The sequence below is a fragment of the Penaeus japonicus genome, unplaced genomic scaffold (genome assembly GCF_977035675.1).
Source record: "Penaeus japonicus unplaced genomic scaffold, GWHDUDI00000001_assembly GWHDUDI00000957, whole genome shotgun sequence".
NCBI classification, from domain to species: Eukaryota; Metazoa; Arthropoda; class Malacostraca; order Decapoda; family Penaeidae; genus Penaeus; species Penaeus japonicus.
In genome coordinates this window covers 2,501-20,614 of record NW_028235359.1, presented here as the reverse complement: position 1 = coordinate 20,614, position 18,114 = coordinate 2,501, and the positions used below count along the sequence as shown (strand labels likewise).

Here is an 18,114-nt window from a genome sequence, read left to right as displayed (position 1 = left end):
ATATATGTATATATAGTGTTATATATATTATATATATTATAACTATAATATCATATATATATATTAATATAATATATATTATCCATACTTGAAACTGTTCACGCCCGCTCTGCTTAAACCTGCATAGGTTTTAATATTATATATATATATATATATATATATATATATCGTATATATTATAATTCTATAGAGTATATATATGTATATATATATATATACATATAATATATATTATTACATATAATATATATATATATATAAATATATATATATATATATATATCAATATATATATACATATATATGTATATATATATATATATATAATATACATATAACATAAATATAGTAAATATATATAGCATATATGATGTCTATATATAATCTATATATATATATATATATAGCTATATACATATAACATATATAATAGCTATTAATATATATATATACATATATATATATATATATATATATATAGTATGATAGAGATATATATACCTATGCAGGCGTTACACAGCAGAGCGGGCGTGAACAGTTCCAAGTAGGATAAATATATATATATATATAATATATATATATATATATATATATATATTTATATATACATATATATGTATATATATAACATATATATAGATATCACACATATATATACCTGCGTATATATACATATATATGTATTATATAATGACATATATATAGCATATATATATTTATATATATGTATATATATATATATATATATATATATATATATATAATATATACATACAGTGAAACTGTTCACTAGCCCGCTCTGGCTTAATCCTGCATAGGTATATATATAGTATATATATATATATATATATTATATATATATATATATATATATAGTATATATTAATAATATATATATATCGTTAATTATTTTAGAATATATATATGTATATATATGATATAATATATATATACATATAATATATATATACATATAATATATATATATATATATATATATATCATTAATATATATATATATTAATTATATATACATATATATATGTATATATATATATATACATATAACATATAGTATATATATATATATATATATCATATAAATATTAACTTATATATATATATATACATATATATATGTTAATATAATATATATATATATATATATATATATATATATATATACATATATAATAATGTATATATAATTATACTATATATATATATATATATAATACATATATATATGTATGATATATATATATATATATATATTTATATATATATATACATATTTCCATGTTCTGATTGAGCACATCCACAAAAATAGCAATAAAAGAGTTTTAAAAAAGTAGCATTAAAAATACACGTCTTCTCGAAAATAAATTGGTGCTACCTAAACACAGGACTATAACTTGATATCGCTAATACCTACCCCACGGGGCTAAAATTCAAAATTCCGGTGACATATAATATTATATATATGTATATATATATATATATATATATAATCTAAGATATATATAATATCTATTTATATATATATATATATATATATATATATATATACCTATGCAGGATTAAGCAGAGCGGGCGTGAACAGTTTCAAGTAGGTATATATATATATATATATATATATATATATATATATATATATATATATATGCGTGTGTGTGTATACAGATATATATTTGTATGTATATAAATTCAATTGAATGGGTTTGTTTTTTATAAAAAAGAAAAAAAGTCCATATTCATACTCACCAAATGTTAAATTTAGCAGCCTCATTTTCATCATATAAACTTTTCATTAATTTCGAAATGAATAATAATGTACAAGAAGGTATTTTACCCTTAATATCCAAATATTCATTTAAAAAAAAAAATAGATATTCATGAAATCTCTAACTTATATATCATTTCCAATGTTTTAAGGTTCAATATCACTTTGCTCATAGTTGAATATATTCAAAATTTAGATTAAAAGTGTCCAAGAAAAATACCGACTTATATCCCTCAATATGTTTATTCTTTCAAGATAAGAACAAAAAGTATTCCCCTTTCACCTATTGATGATTCATTTCTTAAAACTGGCTATGATGATACTATATCTGTCATCCATAGAGCTCAAAGTAAAAATGAATAGAACATAACAAAAATAAATATAATCCCTTGTGTAATTCGGCTCCCTGCCACAATTGGCAATCATAATTCTGCTGGATTGGGCATCATGCACTCTGCAATCTGTTACAGTGGGACACTGAGTCCCACTGATGTGAAGTGCAGTTGCCCTATGGAGATAGGGGGAGTGGAGGTGTCCCAGAGGTAGCGGGGTTGAACGCATTTCTGGTCCTGTGAATTTATCACTTTCAGAGCTATTGAAAATCTAGTTCAATGTTTGGGAAGCAAGAATGATGTATTTACTGGTGTCACCGCTATGAAAGCTCCAATCCGTTTTCAGTCTCTTCTCCCGCCCGCACGGCCAAGGTAAGTAAGTCTACTTTGCTATTCCCATTGATTGTGGTAAAATGTGAGCAGGGGATTCGTTTGAATTCGCTGCTGCAAATGGAAAACCAGTGCATTCCATGCACATTCAATACATATATGTGTAGCTTGCATAGGTAACAAAATGCCAACAGCATCTGGTGTTCCCAGGCGGTCACCCATCCAAGTACTGACCAGACCCAACGCTGCTTAACTTCGCTGATCGGACGAGAAGCGGTGCTTTCAACGTGGTATGACCGTTGGCAAATATTGACACTTTCCATGCCAATCTTAGTCTACACTCACGGCATCTTGCCCCTCTACCTCTTTCTCTTCATGTAAATTACATTGCCTTGCCACCCAATCACATCACCTCACTGACTAAAAGTTACTCTGCACCAATCACAACCTGCTACAGTCCTTTTCACCAACTTCCTCCTGCGTTACTCTAGAAAAAGAATGCCGCCGAAAACAGCTTACAACACACACACACACACACGCACACACATCACATAAAGCCATACATCTCCAGACGTATTCACACATAGGCTACAACAGCCTCTTCTTATGCCTCACTTCCCAAGGGAAGTCTACTCTGTTACTACAGGTGACTGCAGTAAAAAGAGAAACATTCCCCAGATGATTCCTTTTCATCCCGAACAAAGCTGCTTAAAGGGAAAAGAAAGTGCATTACATCGTGCATCATCAGGAATGATATATATAGATTAGGAACAATTGAAAATGGACTGAACACGAATCTACGCATGTCACTGTTCACTTGTTACGGCGCGCGCTTTGTTTTTTTTAATGTTGACACAGTCTGCTTATCTCATTTGAAGAAATCAGCCAGGGTATAGTGTGTGAATGGTTCCCACCATATTATTGAGGTATGTGTTTAGCGTGGCCTGGTCCTGATTGCAGGAAATGGACTTGAGGAGAGAGAAAAGAAAAACAAAACTTGGCGTAGTTTGTACTTTTAGTGAATCCAGGCGTCTAGGGAGTTCTAGTCTCTGCCCATGTTCTTCGTGACTATTCGTTTGATATTTACGAAAGTGACCAGACATGTAACTGAGATGGGAAGGGTCATGTACATCTGAGATTGGATCAGTGAGGTGCTGAGGCTGATACTGTAAGTGTTATTGTCGTTGAGGGACATTGACTGTTGGGCTGGAATGTCTTGGCACTCCAATTTAATAAATCTCTTGATTTATTATTTGTTCAGGTACAAGATTAATTTGCTTAGTCGTGGTGGTAGACTGAAAATTTGAATATTTGATCCTGGCTCTACAAGAGGATTTCATGGCTGCATCCTCACAATCAAGAAATGAATATAATATATTGCATGGGATTTTAGTACCTGGGAATACACATGGGTGCTAGCACGTCTAGGTAACACAAAATGCCAACAGCATCTGGTGTTCCCAGGCGGTCACCCATCCAAGTACTGACCAGACCCAACACTGCTTAACTTCGCTGATCGGACGAGAAGCGGTGCTTTCAACGTGGTATGACCGTTGGCAAATATTGACACTTTTCATGCCAATCTTACTCTACACTCACGGCATCTTGCCCCTCTACCTCTTTCTCTTCATGCAAATTACATTGCCTTGCCACCCAATCACATCACCTCACTGACTAAAAGTTACTCTGCACCAATCACAACCTGCTACAGTCCTATTCACCAACTTCCTCCTGCGTTACTCTAGAAAGAATGCCGCCGAAAACAGCTTACAACACACACACATCACATAAAGCCATACATCTCCAGACGCATTCACACATAGGCTACAACAGCCTCTTCTTATGCCTCACTTCCCAAGGGAAGTCTACTCTGTTACTACAGATGACTGCAGTAAAAAGAGAAACATTCCCCAGATGATTCCTTTTCATCCCGAACAAAGCTGCTGCAAAGGGAAAAGAAAGTGCATTACATCGTGCATCATCAGGAATGATATATATAGATTAGGAGCAATTGAAAATGGACTGAACACGAATCTACGCATGTCACTGTTCACTTGTTACCGCGCGCGCTTTGTTTTTCAATGTTGACACAGTCTGTCTATCTCATTTGAAGAAATCAGCCAGGGTATAGTGTGTGAATGGTTCCCACCATACTTTTTATGAGGTATGTGTTTAGCGCGGCCTGGTCCTGATTGCAGGAAATGGACTTGAGGAGAGAGAAAAGAAAAACAAAACTTGGCGTAGTTTGTACTTTTAGTGAATTCAGGCGTCTAGGGAGTTCTAGTCTCTGCCCATGTTCTTCGTGACTATTCGTTTGATATTTACGAAAGTGACCAGACATGTAACTGAGATGGGAGGGGTCATGTACATCTGAGATTGGATCAGCGAGGTGCTGAGGCTGATACTGTAAGTGTTATTGTCGTTCAGGGACATTGACTGTTGGGCTGGAATGTCTTGGCACTCCAATTTAATAAATCTCTTGATTTGTTATTTGTTCAGGTACAAGATTAGTTTGCTTAGTCGTGGTGGTAGACTGAAAATTTGAACATTTGATCCTGGCTCTACAAGAGGATTTCATGGCTGCATCCTCACAATCAAGAAATGAATATAATATATTGCATGGGATTTTAGTACCTGGGAATACACATGGGTGCTAGCACGTCTAGGTAACACAAAATGCCAACAGCATCTGGTGTTCCCAGGCGGTCACCCATCCAAGTACTGACCAGACCCAACGCTGCTTAACTTCGCTGATCGGACGAGAAGCGGTGCTTTCAACGTGGTATGACCGTTGGCATCTAAATACCTTCTTCAGCCCAATCTCCCTCTACGTGCACCATATCTTACCCCTTTACCTCTCCTCTCTCCATGCAAATTCCATTGCCGTGCCATCTAATCACACCAGTGACATCTACTCTGCAATACATGCATCAGTCAACTGGAGGGAAACCAATTGGGGCCCATGTAGATTCTAGCCCCTGCGAGCCCTTCACCAATTTCCTCCACCTGTGGCCTTGTGGAACTCTCTAAAGAATACAGCTTGTTGCTTAACTAATAACACATTACATCACACGTGGGCTATATCACCATCAGCGACACCAGTAACAACAGTTCAGGGATAAGGATGATCGGAAAATGAAAAGCTGCCAAGACAACTCCTGCTACAACGTCCTCATTACTCTTGTCATCCTTAATATTAGCATTGCTATCGCCGTTGTCACCGTTCTTCCTCATTATCCCAAGCATCACTTGCACAGGTATTGCAAATCTAGCTCAATGTTTGGGAAGCAAGAATGATGTATTTAATGGCGTCACCGCTAAGAAAGCTCCAATCCGTTTTCCGTCTCTTCTTCTTCTCCCGCCCGCATGGCCAAGGTAAGTAAGTCTACTTTGCCTATGCCATTGATTGCGGGAAAAAGGTGAGCAGGGGATTCGTTTGAATTCGCTGCTGCAAATGGAAAACCAGTGCATTCCATACACATTCGATAAATATATATATGTAGCTTGCATAGGTAACAAAATGCCAACAGCATCTGGTGTTCCCAGGCGGTCACCCATCCAAGTACTGACCAGACCCAACGCTGCTTAACTTCGCTGATCGGACGAGAAGCGGTGCTTTCAACGTGGTATGACCGTTGGCAAATAGTGCCACTTTTCATGCCAATCTTACTCTACACTCACGGCATCTTGCCCCTCTACCTCTTTCTCTTCATGCAAATTCCATTGCCTTGCCACCCAATCACATCACCTCACTGACTAAAAGTTACTCTGCACCAATCACAACCTGCTACAGTCCTTTTCACCAACTTCCTCCTGCGTTACTCTAGAAAGAATGCCGCCGAAAACAGCTTACAACACACACACACACACACACACACTTCACATAAAGCCATACATCTCCAGACGCATTCACACATAGGCTACAACAGCCTCTTCTTATGCCTCACTTCCCAAGGGAAGTCTACTCTGTTACTACAGGTGACTGCAGTAAAAAGAGAAACATTCCCCAGATGATTCCTTTTCATCCCGAACAAAGCTGCTGCAAAGGGAAAAGAAAGTGCATTACATCGTGCATCATCAGGAATGATATATATAGATTAGGAACAATTGAAAATGGACTGAACACGAATCTACGCATGTCACTGTTCACTTGTTACCGCGCGCGCTTTGTTTTTCAATGTTGACACAGTCCAGGGTATAGTGTGTGAATGGTTCCCACCATACTTTTTATGAGGTATGTGTTTAGCGCGGCCTGGTCCTGATTGCAGGAAATGGACTTGAGGAGAGAGAAAAGAAAAACAAAACTTGGCGTAGTTTGTACTTTTAGTGAATTCAGGCGTCTAGGGAGTTCTAGTCTCTGCCCATGTTCTTCGTGACTATTCGTTTGATATTTACGAAAGTGACCAGACATGTAACTGAGATGGGAGGGGTCATGTACATCTGAGATTGGATCAGCGAGGTGCTGAGGCTGATACTGTAAGTGTTATTGTCGTTGAGGGACATTGACTGTTGGGCTGGAATGTCTAGGCACTCCAATTTAATAAATCTCTTGATTTGTTATTTGTTCAGGTACAAGATTAGTTTGCTTAGTCGTGGTGGTAGACTGAAAATGTGAACATTTGATCCTGGCTCTACAAGAGGATTTCATGGCTGCATCCTCACAATCAAGAAATGAATATAATATATTGCATGGGAATTTAGTACCTGGGAATACACATGGGTGCTTACACGTCTAGGTAACACAAAATGCCAACAGTATCTGGTGTTCCCAGGCGGTCACCCATCCAAGTACTGACCAGACCAAACGCTGCTTAACTTCGCTGATCGGACGAGAAGCGGTGCTTTCAACGTGGTATGACCGTTGGCATCTAACCATCTTCTTCAGCCCAATCTCCCTCTACGTGCACCATATCTTACCCCTTTACCTCTCCTCTCTTCATGCAAATTCCATTGCCGTGCCATCTAATCACACCAGTGACATCTACTCTGCAATACATGCATCAGTCAACTGGAGGGAAACCAATTGGGGCCCATGTAGATTCTAGCCCCTGCGAGCCCTTCACCAATTTCCTCCGCCTGTGGCCTTGTGGAACTCTCTAAAGAATGCAGCTTGTTGCTTAACTAATAACACATTACATCACACGTGGGCTATATCACCATCAGCGACACCAGTAACAACAGTTCAGGGATAAGGATCATCGGAAACAGAAAAGCTGCCAAGACAACTCCTGCTACAACGTCCTCATTACTCTTGTCATCCTTAATATTAGCATTGCTATCGCCATTGTCACCGTTCTTTTACCCTCATTATCCCCAAGCATCACTTTCACAGCTATTGCAAATCTAGCTCAATGTTTGGGAAGCAAGAATGATGTATTTACTGGCGTCACCGCATAAAAATAACGATTAAAAAAAAGTAAACAGCACACAACGCAATCTTACAATATATGTATTTTTCGATCCAGTATCATTTCCCTTGACTGGACAAATGTCATCGGTAGAATTACTGACGTCAGGCACATCAGTTGTTCCCGCCATGGCAACTATGGCAATGGACAGGTTCACGCGTAAGGAATACTCGACAGCGAGACCGAAGAACGCCATTATTGCTAGGGTATGGCGAGCTCCCCAACACTCTTTCCCTGAGGACATTGGTATTTTCATTAGTCATTTTCTTTATCACTAGTGTTGCCATCATTATTATCACTATCATTAGTATTGTCATTATCATTATCACATTGCTGTCAGTATCATTATCATGATTATCATCATTGTTTCTATTATTATTTTTGTTGATATTATCATTATTATTAGCATTATCATTATAGTTATCATTAATACGACTCTCATTATTATCATTACTATCATTATTATCATCATCATGATCATCATCATTATTATTCTTTTCATTGTGTTTATTATCATTATTTTTGTTGTTGTTTTTATTATTATCATAATAATTATCATTATTATCCTCATGCTATTATTAGTAGTAGTATAATCATTATCATTATCATCCTCATTATTATCATCATCCTCATTATTAGCACTATTATCATTATTGTTGCTATCATCATATCTAATGTCGCCTTTAAAGTTACTAATATAATCATTTTTATTCTATAATAGTAATACGAAGAATAAAGATTATAGTAATGTTAATGATTATAATCATTTTTGCCATTATTATAAGATTCATCATCATTATCACTAATAAACTCATTATCATTATTCAAAATACTGTCATCATTATTATCACTACCAAAATCATTATCATAATTATCATTACTAGCATGGTTATTATATATGAGTTTAAAAATATGAGGTTTGGGTGATGAGAGCTATTTGTGAAGTGATTAAATGCATTCATCCTTTTTTGTCTAAGTATGTATGTGCGCATGAAGATAAAATTTAGACCTGGGTATTTTGCTAATATTTTCTTTCTTTTTTTAACGTCGATCGACAATTTGTATTAGTGAATAGCGAAGCCCGTTTGTATGGCTCTAAATAAGGAGGTCATTATATTGATAGGTAGGTAAAGAAGATAGATAGAGAGAGAGAGAGAGAAAGAAAGAGCGAAACTTATTCAAACTGTTACATACTTTCTTCATTTTCATTCGAAGTTTCCGTCGACTTCGTTCCTTCACCTTCAATAACGTATATTCCTTTATCGTCCACCTCTTCCATGTGCTCGGTGAGATTGAGGTTAGACCCCATTTCATTTGTCGCCACCTGGTTGAGAGAGACAGATATATAGATAGATAAAGAGAGAAAGAGAGAGTCAGATAAGTGGTTCCCAAACTCCTTTTTCAGTGATGTAAATCTTAACTCGCGGAACCCATTTCTTTAACCCCATCTGTACCTCTGCAGGAATTTACTTTTACAATAGATTGCATCTTCACCTGCTTTGTTAATTACTGATGCTTAAAGCAGAAATAAGCATAATGGCCGAATAACAAACGCAAGACACTAGAATGAGGGTAACTTAAAATTCAAAATACATAAGAAAAGGTACCATGAACGTCGATAACTGAATAAGGGCATAAAAACGGAAAATGGTACCGTCCACGGCAACCAAGGGTGCCGTGGCACTAACTTTGGGAACCACTACGTTAGACATATATGTAGATATACAGAAATATTGACCTTGAGGCCAATGCCTTTTTCATGGGATATGTCTTACAACACCTGACACCTGAGATGTGTGCGGACTATGCTAGATCTGAGCAGGCTAATTTGTTAGTTTGCTCATTGCCATAGATACCCGTGTGTCCAGGTACCAATATCAGCTTGATTGATTTGTTGGCACATCTAGCTTACAAATATTACTTTGTAGTTCATTTTTGGCTTCAGGTGAACTTAACGAGTCTGAAAGTATGGCTTCTATCGTGGGTCGTCAATAATCCAAAATGTAGAGCTTTTCCAATTGGAAAAAGTTCTTCAAGAAAAATCGATGTGTGATTCGGCAGTCCGAGTGTCTCAACTGGTATTCAGTCAACCAGTGTACTAATAAAAGATATAAAATAGCATGATGCAACACCGAAGATCCAATATGCTGTCATTTTTTGGGGGAAAGTGACATTTGGTACACAAAGAAATACCATGATTCATTTACACTTATGACGATGCTTTACACGCAAAAATACTTTGATTAGGATATGTGTTATATGATAGTCTCCCATTTCAACTACTATATGTAGACTGCAGTATGTAGAATGTATTATTAACGTTTTGGTTATTTATTTCTTAAACACTTTCACCAATATACTTGTATTAAAGATCAGTTGTCTCAGCCTAGGGTATTACGACATATATAGAGGGACTGCAGAGAGCTGCTAGAGTCTAGGAGATAACTGAATAAAGTTAAAATGAACCTGTCCAGTTTATCCTTTAATGCCCCTATTTCCTGTCTCTCCCCTGTTCTACCCTCATCTAATAAATTTATATAGTAATTGTGAATAATCTCACATTACATTCTTCACCAGAAACATAAATATTCATTGCAAAAATGGCTTCCCTCTTGTTATCTCTAATTCACCACATATTTAAAACATACATCACGAACATAAAATATGTATAGCATCAAAGGCAAATACAGATCGAGACAAACAATGGAAATGAAATGCGCATCTCTTCATCTCAGTGTTTTCTAATGATTAACATTTTGACTGTAACAAATCTCACATCACCGCTTGTTTTTCGGCTGCTAAAAGAATGTTCCACGCATATGCACACTTCAATATGCTTGTTTGTAAAGTATCAGTTAACCACTCTTGTTAAGAAAATACACCTTTCCCATTTTTTTCGCATTTGGTTTTCCAAAATATTTTTCTGCATAGCAAACAGTCTAACTTACAGTATATCCGTAAAGTTCAGACATATTACTACGAATAATCTCCATGAATATCCATTTCCATTCAATAATACAAGTTCCTAATCACAAAACACTAGCCAACAAAAAAAAATCTCCAAAAGTGAAGAATAAAAATAAAAATAAAAATTAAGAGTTAAACTCACTCTTTAAAATTCAGTTAGAGAATATAAAGACTGTCTTCACACAGTTCGCCACACTTAGGAACTGATCAAAACACGTCACGTACAGATAAATGAAAATTAATATGACCTTGTACTACACCTGTGCGATATGAAGTGCTTACATTCAACGTTTATTGGCTAGATGAGATAAACTAATGATAGGATGATACACTTTTTGCTGAACTGTTAAGCTTTTTGAGATTTTAAAAGATGTCTGTCTTACGAAGACTTTATGGCTTATTTTGTGATATATATAGATAAATAAATAAACAAATATAAATATAAATCTATATCTATCTATCTATCTATATGTGTGTGTGTGTGTTTGTGCGTGTGTGTGTATGTGTGTGTGAGTGTGTGTGTGTGTGTCTTTGTGTGTGTGTGTGAATATATTTACATACGTCTATACATACACACAAACACACACACACACACACATAAACATATATATATATATATATATATGTATATATATATATATATATATATATATATATACATATATATATTACATATACATATATAGATAATATATATATATGTACACACACGTATATACATATATATATATATATATATATATATATATATATATATATATATATATAATTATATAGATATATATATATATATACACGTATATACATATATATATATATATATATATATATTATAATATATATAATATATATATATAATAATATATATGTATATATATATACCACATAAATATATATATATATATATAATATATATATGTATATATATATATATATATATATATATATATATATATGAGAGAGGGTGTGTGTGTGTATATGTGTATGTATATATGTATATATATATATATATATATATATATATATGTATGTATGTATGTATGTATATGTATGTATATATATAGAAAGAGAGACTCATATATATACATATATAGATTAGGATTTTATATAGGTTGGCATTTTGTACACAAAAAGTACCCATCTAAAATGGACTCGCGGCATGGCCAGGGTTGACAAGTGGCCGATTTTTCGACCACCTGAAAGGTCTTCTTTTGTCGTAAACAATGAGGTTTTTACGGTCAAACCAATTGGCCGAAATCTGGCCGGAATTTGGCCAAAAGATAAAGAATATGGCAAAATAATTAGACAGCTGTCTGCCTCCTCCCCCTCCCGACATTTCCGACATACACTACGCGCTAGTGTAAAATACAGGAAACGAACGTGCCTGATTACTGATATTGGAGTGCGAGACGAACTCTCATTAGTTCCCCTTTACCACCGTTCAAGTTAGCTCATACCCTTGTTTGTTTAACAACACCAGTTAGCAATGCGGCGGTGAAAAGAATATTCTGCACGGTACTAACATAATAAGTAAGTCACCAAATCCGCAAATTTTCCGAATAACGCCGCGTTACGAAATACCATAAAAGTGGTATCGATGGATTCCTCTCAACCTCTACTATTCATATATAGTAGAAATAATGCGCGATTCCACCCCTGGACCCCACAATCTGGGGCATATTTCGTTTGCAAAATCTTAACCCAATTACCTACCTAACTTTGCCTAGTTTTGAATTAAGCCCTAGCCAAGGGGAGGCTTCGCCCCCCTCCCCCTGGACCACCCCTTTTTAGGGCACTTCGTGCAACATACCTTGTGCAAAATACCCCGAAAACCACCATCCTCGCCCTGAAATTCAATCATGGCTGTGCTTATGTATTTACGGCTAGCGACAAGCTGTGGACTGGAAACCCCCAATGAATTACCTGCATGCGCTGTTATGTTCTCTCGATAGATGGCGCAATATTCCCCATTGTTTATAGTATAATTACAGAGTGGCCGCGTCATTATCGGTCCTAGTTTCCTATCCTGAGGAATATATGAGACGAAGACTCAGTTGCTGTCATTATGGCGCAGTGTGAAGGTTATTCGTGGTCGCGGCATTTTCATCTACAGAACTAATTACATATCATAAGTATCACGAAGTGGCCTGAATAGGGGAGGTCCACAGGGTGGCGTAGCCCCTCTTGGCAAAGGCTGACTTCAAAACTAGGCATAGTGAGGTAGGTAATTGGGTTACGCTTTTGCGAAGTAGCATGAGATAGCACGAAGTGCCTTAAAAAAGGGCGGTAAATTTTCCGAACAACGCCGCGTTACGAAATACCACAAAAGTGGTATCGATGGATTCCTGTCAACCTCTACTATTCATATATAGTGAAATTCATATATAGTGAAATCTGGGTCTCCTTTTTTGGCACTACCTCGTCCTACGTCGGGGCATAATTCGTATGCAAAATCTTAACCCGACTCCCTACCTAACTTTACCTAGGTTTTAATTAAGCCCTAACCAAGGGGGGGGGGGCTTCGCCCCCTCCTGGATCCCCCCTTTTTAGGGCACTTCGTGCAACATACCTTATACAAAATACCCCGAAAACCACCATCCTCGCCCTGAAAGTCAAACATGCGTGTTTACGTTTTTCTGGCTAGCGACGAGCTGTGGAATGGAAACCCAATGAATTACCTGCATGAGCTCTTTTTTTTTATCTCGATAGATGGCGCAATATTCCCCATTGTTTACAGTACAATTATAGAGTGCCATCTATTGAGTTTTCACTTCATTATCGGTCGTAGTTTCCTATCCGGTGGCCGCTCATGCGCAGTAATGCGATTCGCATAGCATCGAAGTCTCAGTTGCGGTAATCATGGCACAGTGTGAGGGGTGCTCCTGGTCGATGTACGACTTCGTTCGTGAAGTATGTAGTGATATGGACAAAATAATGAACATTTGCTATGAACACGGTCTTGTCCATCGTGAGAAGAACTGCGGCCGCGCGGTATGATCCGCGGCGGAAGCAGTTCCGATGTGACAAGACCGTGGCTGGACTGTCTCGGTGTTTAAGGGCTCCTTTTTCGAGAGAGTCCATCTTGATATTGAAACCCTGCTGGTCTTTGTGAACTACTTCGTCCGGGTGTTTCACAGTTCGGCTCATGCGGCATGAGCTGAGACTGGGGATCGCGACCATTACCGACTGGTCCAGTTTCTGCCGGGAGGTAATGGTCCAATGGACTCTTGACCAGCAGGGGGCCATCGGGGGCCCTGAAAATATAGTAGAAATAGACGAGAGCAAGTTCGGGCGCCGCAAGTACAACGTCGGAAGAGTGATTGACGGTCAGTGGGTCTTCGGCGGGATCTGCAGGGAGACACGCGATCTTTTCCTCGTCCCGGTAGAGGATCGGACCAGCGAGACTCTCCTTGCAGTAATCAAGGAACGGATCGCCCCGGGGTCGATCATCATCTCCGACTGCTGGAAGGCCTACAACTGTCTCTCTCACGAGGGTTTCAGACACCTGAACGTCAATCACACTTACAACTTTGTAGATCCCGACACTTTCGCTCACACCAATACCATCGAGAGGCAGTGGAGAGAGGCGAAAAGAAAGGTGCCGTTATGCGGCCGCAGGAAAAAACATTTTATTGGGTATCTAGCGAGGTGCATGTTCCTCATGCGCTTTGAGGATATCAACACCCGGTTCCACCACTTCCTGCGTGCCGCGGCATCTTTGTACCCGCCGGCATAGGCTCCTTCCTCCCAGCTACATCAGGCAACACCAACACCCCTCACAGGTAAGTAACGAGCTAAGCGCATCTACAGAAATAACTATTTATGATAGGTAGCACGAAGTGCGTTAAAAAGGGTAGGGGGTCCAGGGTGGGTGCGAAGCCCCACTCCCCCTTGGCTAGGGCAAACTTCAAACCTAAGCAAAGTTAGGTAGATAATTTGGTTAAGATTTTGCATACGAAATATGGCCGGACTTCATATTTTACCCCGTAATTTCCCTGATCTACTTCATTAATTTCACTATATATGAATAGTAGAGGTTGAGAGGAATCCATCGATACCACTTTTGTGGTATTTAGTGACGTGGCGTTATTCGGAAAATTTACCAATAACTACATCTTTACTTTTCAGTTGACAGAAATATACTACGTTTTCTGCGATTTGTTGCTCCCCACTCATAAACCCCTATACCCTACAACGTGGCCTTAAATAGCAGGGGAGGGACTCGTTATATAGGTTCTTTATCCAACACTGGTAAACAATCGACTGTTGTCTATCTATTTTACCTGATGTGCATACATATGAAAAACCCATCTATTAAAATCTGATATTAGGATGTATGGTTCTTCTTTAGACGACAGCCAGTCAGAGTTACCCCAAGATCGACTGGACAAACATAGTGCTTTCATATTCCTTATCATTAGTGAATCCGCGAATTTTACATTGCGAGCGTTTTGAGAGGTCCACGGGACGAAGGAGCCATGGCAACCGCGATCCCTGGTACATGGTACGGGTAAGTAAATCGTAAATAAACCATATCTTTTTACATTTTTATTTTACAGTACACAGATATATGATAGAACTAAGTACATTTATCTCACATATCATTGAAATGTATCAATATGTTACACCGCACTTTCCCTGTCTATTGTAGGCAATAAGAGGGGGGGGGGTGGATCGCGGATTATATCCGCTACATATGAGTAAAACTAAAAACGTTTTCTTTTACTCGGTACACGAGAAAATGGACATTGTAAGACGTAAGCTGAGGATCACGTTGATGCAAGAGTAAATTTTAAGCCTGTGACAATGGCATACCTAGGTATCTATCACATATATAGACACAGCTGATTATGGTATAATGGGTATAAGACCCTTCGAGATTTTTTATTTTTTATTTTACCAATATTATCTGCGCACGCGTACTTAAAGTACTTCATGGGTATGTGGAGAATCGAGAAAGAAGGTACGTCTAAGAGAGTAGCTGGCTATCTAAAGTAAAGTATTGGTAAGAGACAAGGAAAAGATGGGGGGTTTAATCCCTTGCTGGTCATCGCTTATACCTGATTGCCATGGTGCAGTGTAAGATGTTGACTTCTTTGTCGTAACTATGAATGGTTAGCAAAGCCCACGATAATTGGGGCTGGTTGATAGGCTGTTTTGTTTGTTTGATGCGTTCTTTTTGGTAGAATAAAGGTGTCCATTGTCTTTTTTAAATATTCCGAGCTTATATGGAATGAAATTATATTTGTTCTTTCTTTTTTTTCTCACTCCCTCGTTCCATTCTTTCCATCCATTATAGATGTAGAAGTGTATGTTCCTGTCATATGCAGACATGAAAATCGGTTCAGAGTATACACAGGTGACCCATAGCATAGCACCACTTCCCTTTGTTTCTCTTGGGCTGAAGGTAAGTTTGAGAATGTTTATATTTACATAAGTTTTCCAGCATCCGCGCTTTGTCGGGCGCGGATATTCGGTGATCCCAGCATGCATGTGTTCAGCTATAGGTAAGTTAATTTGTCTTGTGTGTATAACCTTAGCTCCTGCAGTCGCAGCTTCCGCGCGATTCCCCAGGTAAGTTTGTGGTATTACACCCAAGCTCCAGCACTCCTATATTTCGACTTATGATTTTCCATGCCAATGGTAAATTTAAATGTATTGGATATTAAGCCTGATATTTAGTGCTAACTTTCCGCAAAATATCCCATGTGAGTTGGCAAATTTGGGTACTGCTGAGCTCCGACAATAGGATTTTTCGTGAAATTCCCCAGCGAGTTCTTTAGGCTATATGGTTAGGTATAGCTCCACCAATGTTTTCCTGCTAAGCTGTGCCTTCTTCCCTTCTACTGGAAATTAATAGACGAGTCCAAAAGTGTCAATGATCTGCTATGCACATGGATGCCCAGTCGTAGTATGTGCATGATCACCTCTTGATCTAACTGCAGAGAGCTTCAGTGACGTCACTATACCTCCTGGATAACAGGGAGATTTCGCTCTGTGGAGCTGAAGGGCCCCAGCATGATCCCAGCAGCCTTTGAGCCTCTGAACTTTATCTAAATAAAACTATGCTTGGTTTTAAGTTCATAGCATTTGAGGGGTTTCCCCTGCCATGTCCCACTAGTTGGTCTGCTACCTCATTTTCCCAAAAGCCAATGTGGCTAGGGACCCAATTCAAAATGACATGCCTACATTGACCGGAAATACAGTGTGCAGGCAGGAGAGTAGTTGCAAGCTATCAATAATTGCTCTGGAATCTGTGAATAACACCCCTTTTCAGGACGCATGGACCAAGGTGCACGTTACGGTGACAATCTCAACCTGTAGCAAGGAGGTATCGTCTGTCACCCTCTAGATTAGGTTATATCCCGTGCTGCAAAACTGGTACCTTCGATGTGCGTGATGGGGTTCAGTTGACTCTCCATAAAGTATATATTACAACCCTGAAGAGAAATGGTATGAATGTACCTTTCTGATTCTGCCTTCAAACAAAGTGAAGGGTTCTAGTTCTGTCTTTTATTTATCCTCATGATCTCAATCTCGATCATGGATTCCTCCCACGACGTGGGGTGGGGGCATTGTCAGGATGGGGAAGTCTAAGCCCTTGTCTAAGAGTACTTATCTAAGCTGAAAGAGTAAAAGGACCCTTGCTGTGTGAAAGTCAAGAGCAGCTTGCAAACAACTCATAATGTAGTTTGAGGTGCTGTAGGACCTTTTGCTAGAGGGATGAGTATAGGAGAACCGGGATGACCTTTGCAAGGAACTGGGCCACTAATCATTCTGAGAGGCCAAGGGGTGGAAATTTACCTCCATGTTTCATCCTCCTGGGGGCACACAGAATAATGGTGGATCACATGGATGTAGAACAATTTTAAGACCTTGTGCCTGACTCCAGTGTTTGCCAGACAGTGCTTTCATGAAAGAAACTCATGCCTTTGTTCACGTAATCAACTAAATACAACCACAGAGATAACATTGCCGACAATGCTCAGGAGTGTAGCCACACTATGTGCAATGCTCATTCCCTTGGAGAACCCATGTAAATGCTCTGAAGGAACTCCCAACTGCCATTGGTGTCAGTTCAGCACCATTCTCTCTGCCGTCTTGTCCAGACAACTGAGAAGGGAGATGGGGCGGTACTTGCCCGGCTCTTGTAGCTTAGGGATAGGGGCAATGTCAGCCCTTTTACAATTCTGGGGGGAGGGTAGAGCTGGCTCAGTACTGGTTAGTAAGATACAGTGATATAGGCTCACGTTCCAGTCCCAGATGGGAACTCATTGGATAAGAAATCCTTTCA

General features: G+C 38.1%; 2 protein-coding genes and 5 non-coding genes across 7 annotated transcripts; 1 reads left to right on the top strand and 6 right to left on the bottom strand.

Moving 5' to 3' along the window:
- Nucleotides 1-2,630: 2,630 nt before the first annotated feature.
- On the bottom strand, nucleotides 2,631-2,749 carry LOC122242788 (5S ribosomal RNA). The gene has a single exon (XR_006222331.1). It is a non-coding gene; the product is annotated as a 5S ribosomal RNA (ribosomal RNA).
- A 1,135-nt stretch (nucleotides 2,750-3,884) lies between these two features.
- LOC147466443 (5S ribosomal RNA) lies at nucleotides 3,885-4,003 on the bottom strand. The gene has a single exon (XR_015190886.1). It is a non-coding gene; the product is annotated as a 5S ribosomal RNA (ribosomal RNA).
- A 1,119-nt stretch (nucleotides 4,004-5,122) lies between these two features.
- On the bottom strand, nucleotides 5,123-5,241 carry LOC122252470 (5S ribosomal RNA). Its single transcript, XR_006223170.2, has one exon. It is a non-coding gene; the product is annotated as a 5S ribosomal RNA (ribosomal RNA).
- A 725-nt stretch (nucleotides 5,242-5,966) lies between these two features.
- LOC147466442 (5S ribosomal RNA) lies at nucleotides 5,967-6,085 on the bottom strand. The gene has a single exon (XR_015190884.1). It is a non-coding gene; the product is annotated as a 5S ribosomal RNA (ribosomal RNA).
- Nucleotides 6,086-7,192: 1,107 nt separating this feature from the next.
- Nucleotides 7,193-7,311, bottom strand: LOC122252474 (5S ribosomal RNA). Its single transcript, XR_015190887.1, has one exon. It is a non-coding gene; the product is annotated as a 5S ribosomal RNA (ribosomal RNA).
- A 540-nt stretch (nucleotides 7,312-7,851) lies between these two features.
- On the bottom strand, nucleotides 7,852-11,075 carry LOC122242381 (sialin). The gene is made up of 3 exons (XM_086535481.1): nucleotides 10,963-11,075; nucleotides 9,048-9,177; nucleotides 7,852-8,087 (listed from the first exon to the last, which is right to left on the bottom strand). The coding sequence occupies exons 2-3, from the start codon at nucleotides 9,160-9,162 to the stop codon at nucleotides 7,852-7,854; spliced, it is 351 nt and encodes a 116-aa protein (XP_086391607.1). The 5' UTR covers nucleotides 9,163-9,177; nucleotides 10,963-11,075.
- Nucleotides 11,076-13,679: 2,604 nt separating this feature from the next.
- Nucleotides 13,680-14,556, top strand: LOC147466441 (uncharacterized). The gene is made up of 2 exons (XM_086535480.1): nucleotides 13,680-13,788; nucleotides 13,958-14,556. Exons 1-2 carry the CDS (start codon nucleotides 13,680-13,682, stop codon nucleotides 14,554-14,556), a joined length of 708 nt encoding a protein of 235 aa, XP_086391606.1.
- Nucleotides 14,557-18,114: the final 3,558 nt, after the last annotated feature.